This window comes from Aulonocara sp. 'chitande type north' Nkhata Bay, linkage group LG5 (genome assembly GCF_057382095.1).
Source record: "Aulonocara sp. 'chitande type north' Nkhata Bay isolate Kocher_YH1m ecotype deep benthic linkage group LG5, A_spYH_male_GT1.1, whole genome shotgun sequence".
Classification (NCBI taxonomy): domain Eukaryota; kingdom Metazoa; phylum Chordata; class Actinopteri; order Cichliformes; family Cichlidae; genus Aulonocara; species Aulonocara sp. 'chitande type north' Nkhata Bay.
The window spans coordinates 43,776,764-43,799,184 of NC_141348.1; the positions used below are offsets into that span (position 1 = coordinate 43,776,764).

At 46.6% G+C, this 22,421-nt stretch overlaps 1 protein-coding gene across 1 annotated transcript in view; it reads right to left on the reverse strand.

Annotated features, from left to right (window-relative positions):
* The window catches only part of dag1 (dystroglycan 1), a 55,676-nt gene that overhangs the window by 22,906 nt on the left and 10,349 nt on the right, over positions 1 to 22,421 (reverse strand). Inside the window, exon 2 of the mRNA XM_086293751.1 lies at positions 3,658 to 4,343. Within this exon, the coding sequence (XP_086149877.1) occupies positions 3,658 to 4,065 (408 nt within the window). The 5' untranslated portion in view covers positions 4,066 to 4,343. The remainder of the gene's footprint in view (positions 1 to 3,657; positions 4,344 to 22,421) is intronic.

Here is a 22,421-nt window from a genome sequence, read left to right on the forward strand (position 1 = left end):
GAGGAGACAGAAGAGCTGGAAATTGTGATGGGAAGTGTGAGAGGAAGATGAGTAGAATGATTTAAAAAAAGAAGGCATGTCAGAAGAAGACGAAGAGGAAGAAAAGGTGAGGCTGAAACGGAAAGCACCGACTCCCAAACTCACGTTAGATTAGAAGGAAAAAGCCAACCACATAAACCAGGGGACTGACCCAGCGGGTTTATTTCAGCTGTCACATGAAATCTGCGTCATATTCCCTTAAACTTCCAGACAGAACGCACGCGGCGCCCGGTTTCTTCAGAGAGCCACATCGAGTTCAGCAAACGGCCTAGATCGCTCATCCGTAAGCTGTAAAAGAACATTAACGCTAATGAAACACTAAACAGAAGCTCCCACCGAGTATGAAATAAACTGCTTGGAACTTCTGCGAATCATTCACATCGCTCCCAAAATTCACCTCTGACATTTTTGTGCCGCATGTGCAGGAAAACATCTTTCCAAAGTCGGATTGTGTGCAAATGTGCCGAGTTTTACTGAGGCGGTTTAAAGTAAATTAGCGTGCCGCTCGTTGCTGGGGGAGCTTGATTGATATGATCTGATGTGACTTGACAGGGGTGGAAGAAAGGAGAGGCTGACGGGGGAAGGATGTGCAGGGCAGAGATCGGACTTAAAAGCAATGGAGATACGAAGGCAGGGGGAGGGGGTAAGCAACAGGATATGAAAGGCTGGAAGGTGATAGGGAGAGGAGGGAAGTTTAAAAGTGATAATTAGGGAGAAGAAGAAAGATGGCGAGGGGCGGAGGAACAGCAGGAAGGTGACGAAGAGAAGAATGGACGGCATGAAGGAAATATAAAGATTTACCCCAGAGAGATGAGTGGATGACGAGGAGGGATGGAGGGATGGGAAGCTGAGGGTGATGACGTCAAGCGTGAGAGAGGGTGGAGGAGAGAAGGAGATGAAGAAGGAGGCAGGAGGTAAGGAAGATAAATGGAATTAAGGGAACAGAATGAATAACTGGGACAAGAAGAGGAAACAGAAAGAAAAGAGAGAGGAGGGCAACGCTGCACTCAGGTATGAGGCCATATATTATAGAAAATTGGCTATTGTGGAAAATGCGGTGCAATTAAAAAAAGGGTATTTTGCTGTGAATGGCCTCAGAAATGTGGCGCCTCCGGACAGGTTCTGAGCAACGGCGCACGCGTGCTTCATTTCCCGGACATATTTTTTAGTGATTGTTCTTTAGAGTTCATCTGCAGTTGGCCTATTTGCTCAGCACGAAGCATTTGTAACCAGCACCCACCCAGAGGCGGTCCGTTTTTTGTGTCTGCACATGCTGAAGGTTTGGGGCACTTTATTAAGAGTCTTAGCCATGGACCGGCATCATCAGAAGGGCGTGTGATGGGTCTCAACTCCCCCTGCAAAATGAGCCCAAACATCCAGACAGAGCCATAAAGAGGAAACGTCAGCCGCAAGAAGGCCAAGACGTCCTGCAACAGGTGCTCATGCCGTCACACTGCAGCTTTGACATTCCCCCACTCCCACTCACAGAAGGGATTTGAAACTGTGTTCAACTGTCCAGCTCGCTGAAGAGCAGTCCAGCCATCAGCAGAGTGGTTTTCACCTGTTCTCTCCCCTCCATTTGGGCTGTTGTCTTTTACACGTGAGAAGCAGCAACATCACACTATGTGAGGATCAGATCCTCCTGACACCATCCAGAGTCCACATGTGAAAACAGCCTGAGAGATGCCAAACCCACGAGGGATGATGCTGAAGAATCTCACTCAACAATCAGCACGAACGACTTCCTTCTCTCACCCCAACCAATCACAGCAGATGGCCCCGCCCCTCCCTGAGCCTGGTTCTGCCGGAGGTTTCTTCCTGTTCAAAGGGAGTTTTTCCTTCCCACTGTCACCAAAGTGCTGCTCAGGGGCTCATATGATTGTTGGGTTTTTCTCTGTATGTATTATTGTAGGGTCGACCTTACAGTATAAAGCACCTTGAGGCGACTGTTGTTGTGATTTGGCGCCGTATAAATGAAATTGAATTTCATTTCCTTTAAATGACTGAAGCTGATCCACTCCACTGTGTCCACATCACAGTATTGCTTCTTGTGAGGTTTTCCAGTGGAGTCTGATTTACTGCCGAACTACATTTAGTATTGACAGACGAGGTTAAGGGTGCACCTTTCAAAAAAAAATCTCCAAAACTTGGAAACTCTGTTAAATCACAACGTAAATGTGTTTATTTCCACGACGCGGTCACTTAAAAACGACAGCATGCCGGCGAAATAAGAGCTGGACTGAAACAGCCTCGTACTCCACTAAAACCTGGACATGGTCTTATTCATCTCATACTTCACTCACAGAAGTCATTCAAATTTGCAGCCTATAACCAGAAACCCTTCAGCAGCTACCCCCCTTTAAATCAGAGTCCCTCTGAGTCTTTGGATTTTTTAAACTCCCCAAAGCTTTTTGGCCTCTGATACTTGCTCTGTGGTGTGTGAGTGATGTTCTCCTGTGAGTGCAGTTTTGCTTTTTTTCCATGTATTCCTCTAGTTTGGACATACTTCTCCTGCTTGTTATTTATTCCCGCTGTCAGTTGGCATGAAGCATCCATGATTTCATGATACATGTGCAATGACAATGAAGCTATTCTATTCTATTCTGAGCTTCTACTTTAAACCTGCCGAACCAATCACAGCCGCAGCGTCACGTTACGCGACTTGTTACGTGACTTGTTACGTACAGCACAAGTGCCAAGCCACACATGTGTATTTGTTTGGGAAGCAGCCAGCCGCCGTGCCGCCCGGGTAATGGAGGAAAAGAGTGCGCCGACTAGAGAAAAATCAACCGAGAGCGTGACCGAAGAGAAAACAGATGATGGTTCCAACGCCGGAGAGATTGTCGAACGGAAGAGCCACAGAAGTTCCGTAGTGTGAAGGTATTTCTGCTATTTCAAGTCAAACAGAGTAGCGTTCACTGTAAATTGTGCCGAAAGCAAGTCTGGAAATACAATAAAGCGGTGCAGCTCAGTCTCTGACTGGAAGCGCTGATTCGTCATTCGGCTTTTGTCAGACTAAAGTAACTGTTAAAACTGTTTGAAAAGCTCAGCTATACAACAAGGAGAGATTGAGAATTTCCTTTTAGTTCTCAGTTTATTTGATATTGACAAAAGTTAGTCAGTTTTGTCTGTTCTTCTGTAAAACAAACTAAGATTTATTTTTAGAATTAATATTTTGTTTCTAAGTGGAATTGACAATTTAGTCTGTTTCGTTTGTTCTATTTTGAAACTTAAACGCTTTAGCGGCTGCCTTTTGTGTAGTTTGCAATATTTGCCTTTATTTATCTGAAAAAGTCTCGTGTTCCTTAAGTACATCTACCCTGTTGAACTTATTATGGGAAATAAATATTTAAATCAAAACAAGCTGCTGATTATTTCACATTTTACTTGTGAGCAACGGCACATTTAAATCTTACAAATATAGTTATTTGGCTTATATCGTGATAGATATCGTTATCGCCTGAAATGAAAAAAACATATCGTGATATGAAAAAATCTCATATCGCCCAGCTCTACCTGAACATAGGATTTTAATAAGCTCATAAGTAAGACCAGAATGTATTTAAAGTGAGACGTCTTGGCGTGTTTGATCAAACGTGGTGCGATTGTGTGACTCACCTTGACGATATCACCCAGGTAGACATCCTCCATCTTGTTTGGCACCTTCATCCGGAAAATCCGACCCACCACCGCTGAAGAGTCGGGGAAGGCTGTGGGCGTAGCTGCGTTTTGCTGATTTGCTGCCGTTTCGCCAACGTCCACCGCCGCGACGCCCTCTGTCACTTCCTGGAAGTCCTGCAAGAGCGAGGAGTGCATGGAGGCCTCGAGCTCGCCTCTGCCTCCGTCAAACCTCTCGCTTTCTCCGCCCGCTTCTATCAACACCATGCCGCCAAGCACGTCGATGTCCAGCTCCGCAGCCACGGCCACGGTGAGCAGCACGCCCAGCAGCACGACTCTAGTCCTGGGTAGTCTCACGTCGAGGCCGTTGCTCAGCCCGAGCCGGCCCAAACTTTGTTTATCGCGCATTCTTCACCTTTTGTCGAACCGTCACTGATGCAGATAATAAAATAAAAAGGAGGATGTCCGAGTGGGAGGGTGGGGGGCTCAGGGGGAGCATGCACCCCCGACAGACAGAGCAAATCCCTCTTTACAAATCTCCCTCCCTCTCCAGCACCAAGGAAGAATCTTCTCTTTCTTCTGTTCCTCCTCCTCTTCTTCACTCGGCTTTATTCCTGCTCCTCTCCGTCTTTTGTGCTCGCCCCTCAGAGGGTTACGAGTCCCATTGTGCCGAGCACCTTCGAGATCTGTGAGGAAACACAAGAAAGGCACAGTTAGACGAGCAGTTTGAACACAAGGGGCGAAAAACACTCAGCGCAACCCGAACAGGCCGAACTCAAAGCTCACACTCCATCAAAAGTCAATCTCACGACAAGTTCGGCACCTTAAACCGATTTGTGCGACCCAAATCTCATTGCTGATAGAAATCCATCATGGACTGCACGGAGGGTGTAAGGAGGAATAATATTATCAATGCTGGGGAGTAATCTGATTAGTTCTTACAGACACACACACACACTTGAATCACTCATTGCTGAGTTATCCAACGAGTCGAGTCAGGAGTATGAAAGCGCTGAGAGAAAGGAGGGAGAGGAGGCTGAGATGGATAAACCAAGAGGGGGAGGTGAAGGTGATATACGGTGGGACCTTGGATTAGCCAACAATGCCAAACCAGTCAAAGCCTTCTTGGAATTCCTAATGAATGCATGCCTTCTCTATTGTGTGCAGGGTCAGACTGAGTGTGTGTGTAGGTGTGTGTGTGTGTCCATTGTGAGCGTGGAGGGTGAACTCAGAGGTTGTTATTCATACAGCTCTTTCATGGCGGAGAGGATCCCCTCCTGAGCGTGTGTGTGTGTGTGTGTGTTTGTGACAACACAAATGATTTCTCCCGAGTGCTTTCATTAGACAGAAAGAGGGCGAGAATGAGAAAGAGGGACCCCCGCCGTGACTCCACTTTGCCCCGTAGCAGATGCCCGCTGGAGAGAGTGAAATCACCGCAGGACTTCCCCGGCAACAACAACACCCGGCCTCCCAGGTAGCTTTTCAACCAGCTCAAAGGACCCTTTGTTGTCGCCGCCTCGCCCTCGGCGTGCATCACCTTTGGAGAAAACTTTGTTTTTAATCAGGAGCGCCATGGTGTCGTTCCCCCCGCTGCTCAAGCTTTTCTACAACGAGTCAACATCCGGAGCGAGGGAAGGAAAAATCACTGGAATTTCGACATTTCCTTTGTCAAAGTCGAGTTGCTTTTTCTACTTTTAAATGTTTTCATTTCCACTGAAGCTCCTTGGAATTACTTCTGGTGCGTTAAAGTTTTACTGAGGCTTCTTGAAAGTAGTCCAAGATGGCCACCGTGGATAACCCCCCCCCCTCGCTTTCACATAGGGTCCCTTCAACTGCAGCGCCAGAGGCAACATCCCTCCCGCTTCCTCTTCCTCCTTATTGCTTTTCTGTGCTGTTCAATCTGTCATCGGTTTCTCTTCGTCTGATTGCCTTCGCTGCTTTTGTCTGTTTCAGGATGTTTTTTGTTTTACATTTTGTCCTCACACGCCTTTCTTCATCTCAAACACTTCCTGTCCTCCCTCCAGAGCATTAAGCTACGCCACGCCTTTTCTCACATCTCCAAAACCTTCAAGGCCATTTTTCTTCTTCTTCTTTTCCCTCCTGGCGCTCACTCACCTATCAAAAACACAGCCTTTCTATTCATCGCATGACAATGGGGCTGACGATGGCGGGGGAGCGTCGCTGTGAAAGCGCCGGCGAGCTGGATGAAGAGAAGCTGTCAGCGCACAGAAAGAGAGGCACGTAGACACGAAGGGCACAGAGAGAAGTCTTTGACTCTGAGCGGGACAGAAAGCTGCCATTACCTCAACACCTACAACACCGCCCCCCAAACATGCTCCACCCACCTCCCGGCATTGTAGCACAGGTGGGCAGGAAGGTGGGCAAAGACAGCCAAGAAGGGAAGGAAACGGCAGCTCTTGGTTTCAGCATCTCGGGTTTAAATCTGGATTCAGACTGAGAACCTGGTGCTTCCTGATTGGTCAAAACCATCAAAGAGAAGCCTCCCCTCCACATCATCTATATGTTGGGCAAATTGTTTTATTTACTCCAAATAACCATGTAACTTGAACCAGGGTTCATCGGGGTCGGACCGACTGAACCGGAGATGGTGTCGCTCCAGCGCTTGCTGCGTGCTTTCATAAATCAGAGTTCAACACGAAAGCCTTTCTGTCTTTATGTAAGCTGCTGATTTTCCTGAAAACAGAACAAAGAATCCTGAAGGTGAATTTATTTCCTTGTAAAACCACAGCAGCTGCAGGACGTAAAGAAATGAGGCAACACTGTGCAAAACCAGCCAAACTAATGCAAGCGTAATGACAGCCGGCTGCTGAGGAATGCGGGAGCATCTCTAAGAGGGATGTCAAAGTAAATCCACTTTTAAAAAGCAAACGTGGAACCGACACTACAAGCCCAAAGCCCAGACATTTATCCAGAAACATTTTGGGTTTTTCCTGCAGTCGATGAGGTTTTCGGTGTAATGTTTACCCAACGCACCGACCTGGAGGTCCGGAGACGATGATCAGAATATCAAAGCACAAGTTTTCTGCTTCTTTGGTCGTTTTTAAACTAACTGCAATAAAACAAACACTCATTTACCGAAACATAGCCCGACATCCGGCCCGCCGCTGCTCAGGGGCCAGAATAAGCATCCAGACCTGGCTCCATCTCCCGCTATTATAAATAAACGGCTAACCGGACACTTGCTGCTGCTCTTCTGAGCGGCAGTGACAGTCGTGGGGGCGGGGGTCACAGAGTAAGAGGGTGAGGACTGGTGAGGGGTGGGATGCAGAACTAAAAGCAGAGCGGGAGTGGGACGTTTGAGAGGTCTGGCAGATGATTCATCATCGGTTTGAGAACAAAATGTGAAATGCTGCCAGTAAAGTCTAAACTTGGAGAGCCCGACGTTAATAAAAAGGTGGGTGTCCCTCCCCGCTCTTCTTCCTCACGCGGGCTGCGTGAGGAAGAAGAGCGGGGAGGGACTCCATGGGCAGAGACGGCTTGAGTCTAACCACAAAATATCTGACGTCATCACCTCTTTACGAAGACATGGCTCCTGTGCTGCTCTGTCTGATAAACAGGGACGTCACTGAAACGAGCTGCCTTAAAACTCCTCGTCACTGATTACTGAACGTTTAAGGTCCAGATCAGGGAGAAGCTTTCATCTCTAAGAGGAGGTGGGGTAGTACTTTCAGTACCCAGCACCATTTGTACAACTCGACTCAGATTTAAAGCCTTGCTCTTACTACAGCTGACCTATTAGCTCCAAACAGAGCCTGCAGGTTCTCAGACAATCTGCCTTTGGAAACCAGGTCAGTCGAGTCCGGCGCTTCTTTCACATCAAACTTTTCGAGAAAGCAGTCCTGATTTCACCGGATCTTCACTTCCTGTAACTTTTATCAAAGCTTGTTTTATTTTGAAATTCAGATGAAGCACTTTGGAACGTGGATCTTGGAAAGTGCTTTCAAAATAAAGTCAGTGGCTCCTGTAACCACGGCTACACACACAGATGTGCTATTTTAGTCTTTCAGATTTACTTGAAGCTGTTCTTTGAGGTGTGGAGGGAACCTGGTGAGGATGTTATGTGGATTGCTTGATGCCGTTTGCGTCTCCGGGTCATGGCCCGGCTTTGGCGTGCCCATGGTAACAGCCGGAGGTCTCAAACAGCTTCTCAACAGGGCTGTCTTCTTTATTGGAATCCCGAAGCTTCCGTTTTGCACATTTTACGACATCTATTGTGTTTGAGTTTGTTTTCCCACCAGTGTCGGCGCCAGGATGATCGCAGTGTCATTGCATGTTAAGGTTATGGCTGGGTGGGAGGGTTAGGCAGTATTCAAATAAAAATGAAAGGAAGAACTGAAAACAAGAGCCACTAATTTGTATCAATCTGCTGTAAAAAGATGTGAACCTGCACCGGTTGTCTTCATACTGTCCTCATTAATAAAACCGACTGTGGCTCGTACTTTGAATCGCCTCCAAACATGAAGTCTTAACGTGGAGCAGCGCCTGTCTGAACCTGAGAGGACATTCCTTCGTTGAAAATCCTCGGAGCAACCAATGAGCACACAAAAACGCCACACAGGGGCCAATTAGAGGAAAGGCATCCCTCTGTGGCAGCTAATCGGAGAGCCGGGCGTCTTAGCTGCGGTGAAACATTAGCACTTCAGTGGCACTTTAAATTCTTCCCGTCTCTTCCTCATTCTATGTCCATTTGCCTCCCTCCCTCCTTCCCGTCACCTTTCAATCCCCCAAAGTCACAGCTGATGCCTCTATTATTAGCACAGACAGGACGAGAGCAGCGTGATAAACAGAACGAGAGGGAGAGCCTCTAAAAATGGTCACCTTCCTAAGGAAGCTCCCAGACTGACAGGTGACACTGACGCCATTGCGGGACGCAAATATTCCCACCATTCAACGCCCCCCACCTCCCTCCCCCCGCCTCTGCATCCCACTGATACAACAAACCGAGCGGCGGATAGAGCTCCCTCGGGACGAGACTACAGGTTATGTTTGCGCCCAGCGAAACTCGGGATTACAGCGTGGTTTACCTTTACAATGAGATTTGGATATTTAGCACGGAGATTAGGCACATTTCAGCTATTTAAGCGCTTCTTTCATCCAGCCTGATCTGCAGCGTGTAAACAGAGGCAGCTTATTCTTCCGGTGTGAGGATGTAAGGAGTCCACATTGTTCTGTTACAGCGTGGGGGAGAAAGAGAGGGGGGACGCGTGTGTCTTTGTGATAATTTAGGCCTCATTATTGGTGACTTATGGATGAGTTTCAAAAGCAGAAGCATCGAGAGCCAAACGGGGACCTCGGTGACTCAACAATCTGCACTTCCTCTAAAATCTGCTGTAAAAAGCATTCAAATTAATCCTCGTTCCCACTCGTAATTACATTTGTAATTAGCTTGGCTCCAACTGGAACAAGAGGAAGAAGCTCCAGCTACAGAATAATAGAAATGCAAATCCACCCTCCGAGCCGCTTCACCATTAGCTGCTGCTAAAGGCGAGCCGATGGGCCATCTGCGAGAACATAAGGCGGCGAGGAGTGCGTCTGTGTGCAGTGCCAACGCTGACCAGCTCGGCCTGAAAACTCTCCCAACAAACCCACAAAACCAACAGAAAGTGTGAGAAAACAAACTTCCACAGCAAGCCTGAAAAACTGCATTCAAAACTCCATCAGCAGGTGGTCGGGGTGGATGACGGGTGTACAAAACACAGCTGCAGAACCAGAGACTCGTAGCTACGTCCAAATCATGAAAAGCAAGAGGCCACCTGAACCCTCAGAATCACCTGAGTATCAATAACATTAGCATCTTTATTTAATTCACGGTATGTCAAAGTTCACACGTATTAATTTATCCAGCATTTTTACAGCCTCGTGACTTTTGAAGTAGTTTCAAACACTTTGATCTAAAGACCAGAGTTTGCTCGGCACAGTTTTGCTCGTGTGCTCGGTGGTGAGCGTCTGCATCACGGGGTCGGTCGATGTTTGAATATGCTCCACCCAGGAGAAGAAACCCACCGGGTTCCCCGGATCTTTGATCCATTTCTCATAATTCACTGGAGAAAACTTCACAAAAGTGCATTGTGGGTAAACCTTCATTAGCATGTGGTGAACAACTTACGAACAGATGAATGGTGCTCTGTAGGAGAAGATCCTGGTACAGCTGTGCTTAACTATCAAAACGCTCACGTACCGTAGTCATAATTTTTTGCATGATATTTTGGACTTGATCGATCCATTCAGGTCCTAAACTCAAGTTTTTAAAATCCCTCATACTTTAATGCTAAAGCAAAGAAATAACACAAAAAAAACTATGAAGGTGAAGCTTTGCATGGCTACATTAAAAAAAATTGAAGTTACTGTATGAAACAATCAGCTGATGGGGAAATTGTTCAGATTTCTATGGAATGACCCGAATGTCAAAGGTCAATGCTGCAAGCTAGAATAGACCTGCATTATTCCAAATGGCCAGCAGGGGGCGACACTGCTGGTTGCAAAAAGCTGTGATTGCATAAAAGTCTATGAGAAAAAGAGCCGAACTTTCCAAGTTTAACAACACTTTCCTGATGAGTTTACTGTCTCAGCTGAGAGCTTTGTATGGTGGTCCTGAGAGGCCAAATGGACTGCAACTTAAGAAAACACCAGAAATAAGAAAAACACCACAAAACACAACAGAAACAGGAAAAACTGATTTCCAAAAGCACAAGGTAAGTGTTTCTAGGGAGGCAATAACCGGACGGAGCAGTTGCAGGAACCAAAGTATGCTTGGTAAGTGTGTTTTAATGTCATGGTTCATGTAATACTGATGACAGATTTTTAGGCTAACAGTCAGGCTAACACACTGACCTCTCATGTTTGGTTTTTTTTGTTTGTTTGTTTTTTTTAGATAGATCCTCCACTTATTTTAAGTGACTCCCAGCGCAATTCAGTTCCTGCATATTTATTAAATATTACCATATTTTGGTTGTGCTTTTGGAAATCATTTTTTTCCTATTTCTGTTTTCTTTTTTCCTGTTTCCGTTGTGTTTTGTGTGCTTTTGCAGTGTTTTTCTTACTGCTGGTGTTTTCTTAAGTTTCAGTCCATTTGACCTCTCAGGGCCACTGTAGTTTTGGGTCTTTTGTTGAAACATGGAAGTCCCACTTAGAGTAAAAGAAAAAACGCTGAGTACAGACTTCAGTGTTCAGTAAAAAACCCCAAAATTCAGTTTAATGTGCCTGAAGACAAAGAAATGAGAAACATTCGAGTGTCTGCAGCTCTAATCCCACAGAGTTGGTTTCCTTTAAAAATCTTTTATGATGATTTCATTTTTTGTTGTTGTTGTTAAATGAGTTGTGTGTACAGAGTTTAAGAAAACAGATGTTAGAGGTTAAAAAGTACTTAAGAAATGATTATACATGATAAAGCAGCTTTACCAAAGATCCCCCAACTGCTCCACTGAGAGCTGCGAATGAATTAAACATATTAATTCCACAATAAATAAATAAGTTTGTGTCATGACACAGAGGAGATCAGAGCGGAGCTGTGGGAGTCAGAGCGCCGTTTCAACAAACAAACAAACGGATTTTTAAAAACACTGAATTCTGAGAAATGAGAAGAACAAGCACAAATCCAACCGACAGGAATAACAACTCCCCACGGCAATTTCCGGCCGCTCCTCGGCCACACCGGCTTTGATATGTGAGTCGCTGAATGTCCACGTGTGACAGACAGTTGGAAGCAGATGTGAACCTGCCTCATAAAACAAGAGTTCTGAGAGCGAGCGGGAACAACAGGACAGAAGGACAAGAAAACAGCAGGCGACGGGCGGGGCCAGACGCGAACGCCATCCAACCTGAAGCCAGCGCACTGGGCGCAGATGTCTGCACAGATGTGCATGCATATGTAAAAGAAACTGGAGCCGGTAACATGAAATCGATGTGTCGTTCGTGGGTGTAGTGGAAACTGCGGCTGAAGCAGAATTTACAGCTTCAACAGATTCGTGCCAACGTTCATGTCACGAAGGACGTCGTACAAAAAAACAGCACAGCCGAGGGAGGGGCCGCTTTTCCGGACCTCCCAGGTCTCCACAAACACACCCAGGGAACCTCTGGGGTTACGTGGGCGGGCAACCTGCAGCGTGCGGAGCGCCATTTATTATCTCCAACAACAAGATCCTCCTACATTGACGATAGGCGGTGGATGATCCTGTCGTGGAAAACAAGAGCATCCACCGCCTATCGTCAAAACATCTGCCTTCTGGTCTCATCAGAACAGAAATGAAACCTCAGCGTGACCTTCGCCCGGATGAAAGGACCACGCCGGCTTCCCGGGCTCTGAGAATCGGGTCCATATGATGCAGAGGGCCGACACCGCCCCCCCGCCCATCCCTCCGAGGTCTCAGCGTGCTTCAACTTTGTCAAAATGAGGATTTAATTTGAGGCGAAGCTGGAAATAAATAAATAACTGAGAAGGAACCCAGCGGGAAGAATCCTGGGAATTCTTTTGCGAACGCAGCCAAACACACGTCCACTTTGATTAGAGTCGTGTTTTTGCAACGCCGGAGCATCAGCGCTTTCGCTCGCCCGCTTACAAAGCTCATAGGCTTTGGACGGAGAGAGAGAGAGCGTGTGTGTGATGAGGCTAACGGCTCATAAAGGGAAGATGCGGCAATGCTTTGCACATCTCCGTAAACTAATTATAACATTGCAATGGCTGCAAAATGGAATATGAAAGAATTAACAATCAGTGAGAAAGACGGGCAGAGTGGGAAATATAATCATTGTTAAAGAATGTGTAGGACGAAGAGTAATTACATTTCACTCCCATTACACCTCTGGAGTTGTGTTTCCTCTCTTGTTATCATTCGGCCTGTTTCTGCTGCGATTCTGAAGCAGATCCATCCTGCTGTCCTGATTTCCTGTCATGCCTGCTCCTGCTGGATGTTCACATTTGACACCAACAAAGTTTCTAATAATTAACTTATGAACAGCCTAAAGGTGGATTTGAGCCATTTTCACACATAAACTTGCGTATTTTTCGGGAAACCGTCCGCGTCACGCTGCAGGAAACACTGCATGTGGTTCAGGTGAGGGAGCTACTTGGACAGAGCTCAGCTGGGTCGCTTTGGCAACACGGTCCAGCGTGAAGACCACCGAACATCTGATCAGACGTGTTCACGGCTCAAAGTTCAGCAGTGGCACAAATTTCAGTTTCAGATGTGAAGTGACAGAGTGAACCACAATCAGCAGCTGCATTTCAATGTTTTACGTGTTCGTACGACTTTTACAGACAAATAAATCGAAGAGTCGGGATCACTCCTGCAGATCTCGCCCTCCTGCCTGATGGATGGAGATTCACTGCTGCTGGATCAGAGCTGCGGGGTCATTCCAGTTTGTGGGCTTCTGCTCGCCTCCCTGCTTTTACACGTACCAACTAATCTGGATCTGGAGCGGCACCGACTGCGAAACCTAACTGTGAAAAGACTCAGGACTGCAGTGCAACATGTGATAACAGCTGTGGAGAAGGAAGCTCGACTGATCCACGAGGGGGAAACAAAATCTGATGCAGGTCAGACGGACCAGAAATCCTCGGAGAACATCAGAGAGATTTAATGACAAGCCCCAACGAGCCAGAGGATGAGGATCATTTTAACATCATTAAAGCTAAAACAGGAAATAAAACCTGAATGTTCAGGAGCTCGTGTGTGTGTGTGTGTGTGTGTGTGTGTGTGTGTGTGTGTGTGTGTGTGTGTGTGTGTGTTCGTTCCTGGTCATGCTGAGACCACCAGCAAAGAGCTGAGATACACCGACAGCTCTGTGTGTGTGAGACAGCTGGCTACTGTTGCTAGCTTGACTGAAAATGACAGCTGGGTAACACAAGACTTTATATATGCCACACACACACACACACACACACACACACACACACCCTGGCTAATCTGCACTCTTTAATCCGAGGGCGTGCTTCAATCCATGAACTTTCCCTCCCAGGTGCCATCCAGCTCCCTCCAAACGCGCTGGGCTTTCTTTCCCTTCAACAGCTCTGGCACGAGTAAACAAGCCAACGGCGACTATTTTTAGCTTTAAAGTGAGTCAGAGGTTAAAGGAAGCCGTGTGGAAGCTCTCCTTCTTCTTCTTCACTGTTAAACAAACTCCAGGAACAGCCGACTTTAAATACCGCTGCACTACCGTGGACCAGCTGTCTGACCTTCACTCGTCATTCAGAAAAACAATCCACTCAGCTATTTTAGTCGGATGAATAATCGCGTCACTTTATTTTTCTGAGATGAATCACGTTACAGGAGAAGGTTCTGGAACGCGCGCTCACAGATGAAACGGTGCGACTCGCACTCCCAGAAAGAGCTGTTATTTGTCGTACAGTCGTCGGATTAATGCGTCCAAAAGTCTGAGGAAAACTGATTTAAGAAGAGCTGTGAATTATGAATTTAGTGCAACCTTTAGAGGGAGTCATTCATCCAGGGCTGACTGTAAACGTCTCAGGCTGCTCTTCTACAAGAAAACAGAGGCAAACAGCACACGACCCAGCAGGTCTTAATTTGCTCTAATTTGCCAAACGATCTCTTTTTCAGAGGAATCATACAGATTGCACCATTAAAGTAATAACAAACAAACTTTCCTTCTGCACGCAGACTAAACAAAAGCACTCACTGGACGCACTACGCCTCCCGGAGGCGAGGCTTTTACTGCAGAGGGACGACAGCTCTGCAGGTCAGCAACAACAACCTCGTTTTCTTTGGTTTCTACGGATCAGACGTTAAACAGCTGACGTCATCTAACATCTATTTTCAATTCAAATCACAACACCACCACTTTATATTGTAAGGTAGACCCTACGATAATACATACAGAGAAAAACCCATCATATGACCCCCTATGAGCAAGCACTTTGGTGACAGTGGGAAGGAAAAACTCCCTTTTAACAGGAAGAAACCTCCGGCTGAGGGTCAGGATCTGCAGAGAAACGAGGCAACAAACAAAATGATTAAAAAACGTGTGATTGCACTGAAGTTTACTTTGAGAAAGTCAAAGAAATTAATTTGTGATCATTATTAATATTATTAATAAGATCTTCTTGCTCTTATTTTGAAAGTTCAGTGGCTGTCAGCTAGTCAAACCTGGTGACCAGCTAAAGGAGGTATTAACATATTTACCTGTAAACATACTTTGATGTACGAGGCTCTACTTTCTTTCTGGGTTAGTTAAAACGGGTCAGGTACACGGTGGACTCCCAAACTGACGAGCCCTCGGGTGCTTCACGCCTCTGACAGGCTCCATTTAGCTCCGCACTGCAAACACGTCTCCTTCCTCCTCCACAAACATAAAACGGGCCTAATCTGGGTCAGCTGTGAGCAGGTACACGTCTGACGATACAGCTCTCGTTTCCACACACACCGCAGTGACCTTCTTACTGCAGCAGCCATCGCGTTTCCTGTGTGTACGCCGTCGGTTTCCGCTCACACAGCATGTTTGTGTGGTTACCTGCATCAGTGTGCGATGAGTTTGCAGTGATAGGAATCTCCTCCCATCCCCAGCTGATGCAGGTCATCAATTCTCATCTCCGTGCCTGTCCTATCTGGCTTCCACTGCCGAGTTATAAATACACAGGCAGCAGCGCAGACAGCTAGCCTGCTGCATACACACTCATGTAAACCCCCGGGCTGTTCCCCTCCTCTCTCTTTATTTACACAAGTATTATTAGCCAAGCGTGCCGTGCATTGTTACTTACAGAACGAGCTGCACGTTTTTGCACCGAGAGACAATTTAAAAATCTGCTTTTATTACCACACAGACCTGCAAACGCAGGGAAAACATCTGCGTTTGACCAGCGAGCAGAGCGTGTCGCTTTATATCAACAGATCTTTGACACGCCTATTATTACTCTTCTGCACTTCCCATAATGCCTTAGGGCATGCACAGAGGCAGAATGATGTTTCTGCAGCTTAACTCCTCCCCTTTTCTTTGTCTGTGCGTGGTTACATTATGTTAAATTGGCAACAATAACAGTTTCTGCTAGCAGCTCCTGTTTGCAGACACAGTTGACGCCAGAGTTAAGGTCACTTGGACAGAGTTCTTTGCCAACAGCCACTGACAGGTGAAGGACAAAGCATCGGTTCTCTTGTTGCATTGCAGTACCTTTGTGGGATACACATAAATACCAGGACCATGTTACAGATACCTGCTCAGTAACATCCAAAAATATGAATTTTATTCACCAAAACTGGAGCTCAGATCCTGTTAGTACAGTGATCTCACAGCAGCCATATTATTGGTCAGATGATGTCATCAAAAATGCTCCAACAGCACAAACACAGACCAGAGGTCCAGTTCAGGCGAAGCTAGCAGACCACCTGTGTCACCGTCCACCTGTAGGCCCCTTGATGTGCAAACAAAAGATAAGCTGTTAATGATCAGAGTGATGGAGAAGAGCCAACATGCAGATGGCTTACCCAACAGAGCCTCCACCAAAGCTCGTGGGAATGAAGAGCTAAAATTATTACAAGAACTATTTGATTTGACTTGAATGTAAAATCCTCTTTTTCTTATTTTTAAAGCTGCAAGCCAGCTAGCACCAATCCTTCCCATCATGCTTCCCTATGTTCAGGTCACCGTTCGGTGCTCTCCTCAGTGCCATTCAGCTGTTTCAAGTCCAACTGCAGGACAAACTCCAGCTCCACCGTCTTGGACTGCAGTGGACAACATTAGTCCCGGTTCTGCCAAATCGAACCAGAGCCTCTAACAGGTGGAGACTTGTTTCTGCTAGGAGAAGTCACCAGCGCTCCCAGCAGCAGTCTAAGATGGTGGAGCTGGAGTTCATCCACTTATTCACAATATTTATTGGGAAACAAAGATAGCAAGCACATTTGTCCAACCACCCAACCCTCCTGCCTCTGCGGCCCAGCGGGTTGGAGCTCGTTCGGTTTCTAGACAACATGAAGGAGGTGGTTTTAATGTTTCAGTCCAAAAACAACAAGAAATCAATCGACTTTTCTGTCAATCAAAGGCAGCAGGTCGGTGATCAATAACATTTATTAATTTGTTCAATCTGCTGGAAGCAGTAACTCACTCCACCAGCCTGCCAGCGTGTTACTGAGTCACTCGCGAGTGCAGCTCGTTGTACTCTCAGCGATACGGCCAGAGCGCCGCTCGCTCGCCCGCTAACTCACATTTCTGCCAGCCGGTAATTTTTTTTTTTTTCCCAAAGGACATAATTCACTGCAGCCAGACCGTATCTTCGTCTACCTCCCTTCCCCTCGCTCCCTCCACGGTCACTGCAGACGTCTCGGCTTCGAGGCCCCATTCTTTATCTCTATGATAATAGCGGGCCACGGCTGATAGCCTTACAGCCCGAGCAATGTGACCTCCAACTGGCTGGCAGGGTTTTAAAGGCACCACGGTGTGGATTTTTATTTTTTTGCCAGGTTAAAGATGCCCCCCGTCTACTAAATGTATCTCAGCCCAATGGAGCGAGACGGCCAGCTGATATTTATCACTCCATTTTTGTTTTTCCTCTCAGTGGCGGATGTTACGGACGCTCCGCCGCAGACGGACTTAGGTAAATGTCACGAGGAATCAAACCTGAAATCCCTCTAAACTGTTGCAAATGAAAACATGTGAGAGAACACGGAGTCGCCGACAGCGTGGCTTATTTTTTACCGACGAGAACACGCCATCGGCGCTGATACAGCCGTGACTGCACGCCGCTAACAGGTTAGAGGAGGTGTGAGAGCACAGCTCATCTCTGAAAACGCCCGAAAAGAAAGACGGTCAGAGACTTGCAACACAAAGGCTCAAGACTCAAAACTCGGACGTGCAGGTAAAAACTAAAAAGAGACAATTCAAGGTTGGTAATTTGGTTATTCTGCTCTCCTGTCTCTACTTTGATCTTTGGATCACATCAACAACTTCGGCCTTTGTGCAGCTTCTGTGTGAAGTGGAAAAAAAGCCTCTTTGATGCTAATCAGTCAATTAAAATGTGATCTTCTCTGCAGACTTTCGGCGTGCTTTGATTTAAGAGCACTGTGCCGCAGAAGGTTCTGTGAAGGTGACGTTGCACTTGTGTTATCAAAAAAAGAAAAAGTAATAAGTGCCCACAAACAGGAGAAACTGATAACACTAAAGGGAAGGACGCGGAGAAGGCAGCGCCTGGCACTGACTGAAAGGTTGAAGGCTCGAGCCTGAACATCAGGAGATTTAGATGCTCCGCAGAAAAAAGGAGAAGGCAGAGTTTGTAATGGCAGCAGCTGAAGGCCTGACCGACTGACGTGGAGAAGATGGAATAACAGTAACAATAACACGAAGAAAGAGTCAAAACAAGAAACTCCAAAGAGCCGCAGAGTCTTGAAATTAAATCACTGCATCTCCTGCGTACCAAAGGAAGAACGTGGGAGCAGGTCTATCAACATCAGTGCTTTCACATTCATTACCGGGCAAGTTTCCCGTCACACACTGGGTTAATCTACTGTGACGTCCTGAGCTTCTTGAGGGAGAACAGCAGGAAATGACTGAACCGAGATGTGTGCCACAATCCATGTCGTTAGTTTTTTTGGCCACATTAAAACAATTGTAGCTCACCGGCCGCCCGACTCACCAGATCTGTCATTTCTGCCCAAAAGTAATGACCGAGTTGAAGGATCACACGCCCATTGCAGAGGCACAACAGGACTTTAAATGCTCCAGGTGCACGAGGACAGACTTTGAGACCAAAGGTTCGACTAACACTATGAATCCTCGTCTGTCTTTCGAATCAGGAAGAATCTCTTATTTCCCATTTAAAGACCCCGAGCTCAAGCTCACCTATTCTTTACCGCAGGTTGGAACCTTTGCTCGAGTTCAAGCTCAAACATGGCGGCGACGGCCGAGCAGCTGGGCTCTCGAACGATGACTTCCTCAGTTCAAAGACATACGAGCTGGAGCCAGCTGCAATTTGCAGTCATTTGACTTAATTTTTTGGGCGGTGCTCTTTCTTTTTAAGCTTTGAATGATAAGAGAAAGTTTGTTTTTACAGAGCAGAATTCAGGATGTGAATGATGCTCGGCATGTTTGCTGGCAGACTAAATGCAGAGGTCTACTCTCACATTTCAGACACACGAGGTCGTGTCAAATACCTGCTGCTCAAACACAGCCAGAGTTTCTAATAATCACGTCACCTTCAGACAGATTAGCAGTTTTTTTTCTACGATTGGCTCTGCATGATGTCATCAAGGATGGATATTTGCATGTTTACAAGGTCAGACAGAGGATGAACTGATTGGCTGAATGACCAGGACGGGATAAAGAAGGATTATGTTGAACTATGAATCATGCAAAGTTGCTCTAGAAGAGTCCAAGAAGAAAACATGGAGGTGGAAATGAGTAATTTTAAAATGTGCGGTCGGTGGGTTTGAAATCTGTGCCTTCATTTTGTTTGATCCCCCCCTCCCCTCGTGTATTTACTACAGGTGTTTGTGTTTGCAGATTGCCACGTGAGCAACAAAATGAAGCCTTTTTAAGTCCAATCCAACTGAGCTGTATGCGTCTCTTTTTAATAAAAGGAAAAACCTAATTTCACAAAGAGTTTCTTAACTGTAGGTGACGGCTGCCTGCAGCTTGAAGACAACAAGTCATAAAACTGCAGAGTGCTTCATAAAACAACGACGTTCACGCTGGCTTCATTCAAAGTCGGCAATTTGTGCCGTCTGCAAAGTTATTGGAGTGTAATTTGGGTTCAGTTACTTATAGTGTGACAGTTTGGAGGATCTGAGATATGGAGTCTTTGCAGCTCGGCTTTCTTTAAGTCCTCTGCACACACAAGGCACGTCTCGAGGATTTTACGCCAACCATTTGACTTTGTTTTATGCAAAATCCAGAAAATGAACATTTAGATAATGGCTAAATATATATGATTACCAGCGAAGGCACAAAAATAACAGTAAAACCTCCAAAAAACACACCAGCAATCACCTGAGACATTTCTGGAACCTTCAAAGTGCTTTAAGATCTCAGGAAAAAGTAAACTTGAAGGCGCTCTGCCGTCATCTGCTCTGCGTTTAAGTCCTGAGACATCAGGTGGATTTACGGCAGAGCTCCTATTTAAGTTCACCTCAAACCAGGTGTTGAGCCTCTGCAGAGCCGGGCCTGTAATCAGCACAGCTCGGCTGGAATGATATGAATTCTGTTTGAACATTCAGGATGAGCTCCACACCCCTCACGGCTGCACAGTGAAGCATGCAACCCCCCCTCAAAGAAACCACACAGACTTTCAAACGTTCTGCTTGTTTGTATGAACCCCTGCTTTTTGCTTGCCATACTTAGCAGATATGTATGCATGAATAAAGTTCTGGCACTTGGAGCAGATCTAATTTTACCAAGTGGAAAGAAAACTAATCAGCATCTGTTTTGCCCTCTTTAATTTAAAGGTAAAGACAAAGACGGGCTGCTCGGCTGCGCCGTGTTTGTTCATAGAGCAGGAAGAGACGGCGAGGATTTTCTCTGAAGTGCAGTAATTCAACCGGAGCGTCCTCTCTCGACTCGTTGTTATTCTGAGATGCTAACACCCTCACTAGCACGGCCAATACATCCATTGTTTGCTCTGTGCTATCGGGATGTACAGGACTGCACTTCAAGAGACCCACTTCAGCCGGCAGAGAGAGAGAGGGGGAGTCATTAGGGCAGGAGCGAGCAGCTATCTCTGCATGCAGCAGTACGTCTGCTGCCGGCAATCCCTCCACACAGACAGCCGATTGTTGGATGTACAACACTCGCTGCTTTACGTGACGCTAAATATCACCGTTATCCTGAGGTCTAAACAGACTCTCACACTCATGTTTCTCCTCACCAGTTTTATCGTTACCGGCTCCATCCCCCCAGCAACAGCTGTCGTTTACCTCAGTATAGGAATACCATCCCAGGATAATATTCCTGGGATGGTATGAGAGGGACTGTTTTGGGTTGTGAGTATCCACCACTGGTGACGCCAGGATACAAAAACATTGAGTCTGAACCTGACGCAGAAACGTGTCAGAAGCCGGATGGGACCGGTTCTGCTCATTTCCTGCTTCGCGTTTTTATTCTTGGACTCTCCTAGAGCAGCTTTGCTTGAGTCACCATTCAAAATAATCCTTCTTTGGTTTATACTGAGTGTCAGTGCAGGCGTTTTAGCTCCACCTCTTTCAGTCAACTTTCTTCTTGTAGGTGTGTAGAAGGAAACAGGTGAAATTTGAATTCATAAGTACAGATAACTCTTAAAATTCAGAGCAATCCTTTTATATACGACATCGTTAACGTGAGCAGTAAAGCATAAACAATGGACCAATAAATGTCGAGACATCTGTGTTCTGAGCAAACAGAGTATTTAGACTCTGAATGATTAATAAGTGCCACGATAACTTCACATACTTAAAGGGCTACACATGTTATCACCTAGAGTGGGACACTCCTTCCCAAATACGACTGGCTCAGTCTCCGATTCTCTGAACTGGAGGAAACCAAAAGGACGACGAGAAACATCTCATCCTGAACAAAGGTCGTGACTCCAGGCAATTAAAAACAAGTTGAGAAGATGCAGATTGACAGTAAAGGCACCATTTAACACCAAAATCACATCACATGATGGAGAACAGGTTTCATAAACCCAACCTTACAGACAAAGAGAGACCATAACCATCTACAAGCAGCTGGACCGCCCTCATTTCCTGTCGTCAGCAGAGATCATCGTCCTGAAGCTCACCTTTGTGCTAGGGGTTAGGGTATTTGAGTTTGAACTCCAGCAAAGGTTTCAGCCTCCAATAAAAGTCTTCAGATGATTCTTAGATCTGATAAACTGCTTTAAACTTTCTCTGAAAGTCGGCAGGCGGCGAGATTTTGTGGCGTCGATAAGACTCCGCCGCCACATCGCGAACAGCGGGGAGTTTGGGTGTGAGCTCCACCTGCAGTCTGTTTGCCCTTGAAGGCTATCGGCCAATCAGAGTGCAACGCTCTGAAGCGGCAGCGACGTCAACAATACCGTCCTCCTGAGGTCCGCAGCGCTGGAAGGATGCTCAAAGGCAATAATCTGCTCCCTCGTGTAATTTTCCTCGACTCACCCATCCTCCTGCTGTCACCACCTCCACCCATCCTCCACCTCTGTGCTCATTTTCTCTGCCGCTCTCACGCCACGGCTTTCTATTAACCCCATTTCTCTCCCTGTCTCACCCTCTGCCGTGCCTTTCTGCAGTCCTAATAAATCAGCTCATCCCATTACTACATCCACTGTCATTCCCAAATTCCTCCTCCATCCCCGCCGCCCGCCAACAAACACGCCGAGCGCATGCACCGCCACCGTGGCGTCTCCAGGACGTGAATCATCAGAGCGAGCTGGCAGACGGCAGCGCTCGTCCCCTGAATGACTGCCTGTCATAAAAGACAGATTGACGGATGAATGGGTGGAGAGAATAAACGGCTTGATGGGTGGATGAGTGTGTGGATAGATGGGAGGGTGGGTGGATGAAAAGGAGGGCGAATAACTGGATGAATGGGTGAGTCATGACATCCTGATCCGTTACACAAATCTGCAAATAGGCTCGGAGATGAGCATTCATCCGCCGTGACACATTTCATGTTTACTTCCTGCTGCAGAAATGCGAGCTCCTTTAACAGAGAGCTGGAAGCTTCTGGATGTATCTGAAACTCAATGTCTCTGCAGTCGTCGCCAAATTTATGTTTATCACACAAGTGGATTATCCAGGAAATATCAGGCTTTATTGCAGCGGTGGCGGCGTTCACTGACGGAGACGCGCAAAAGC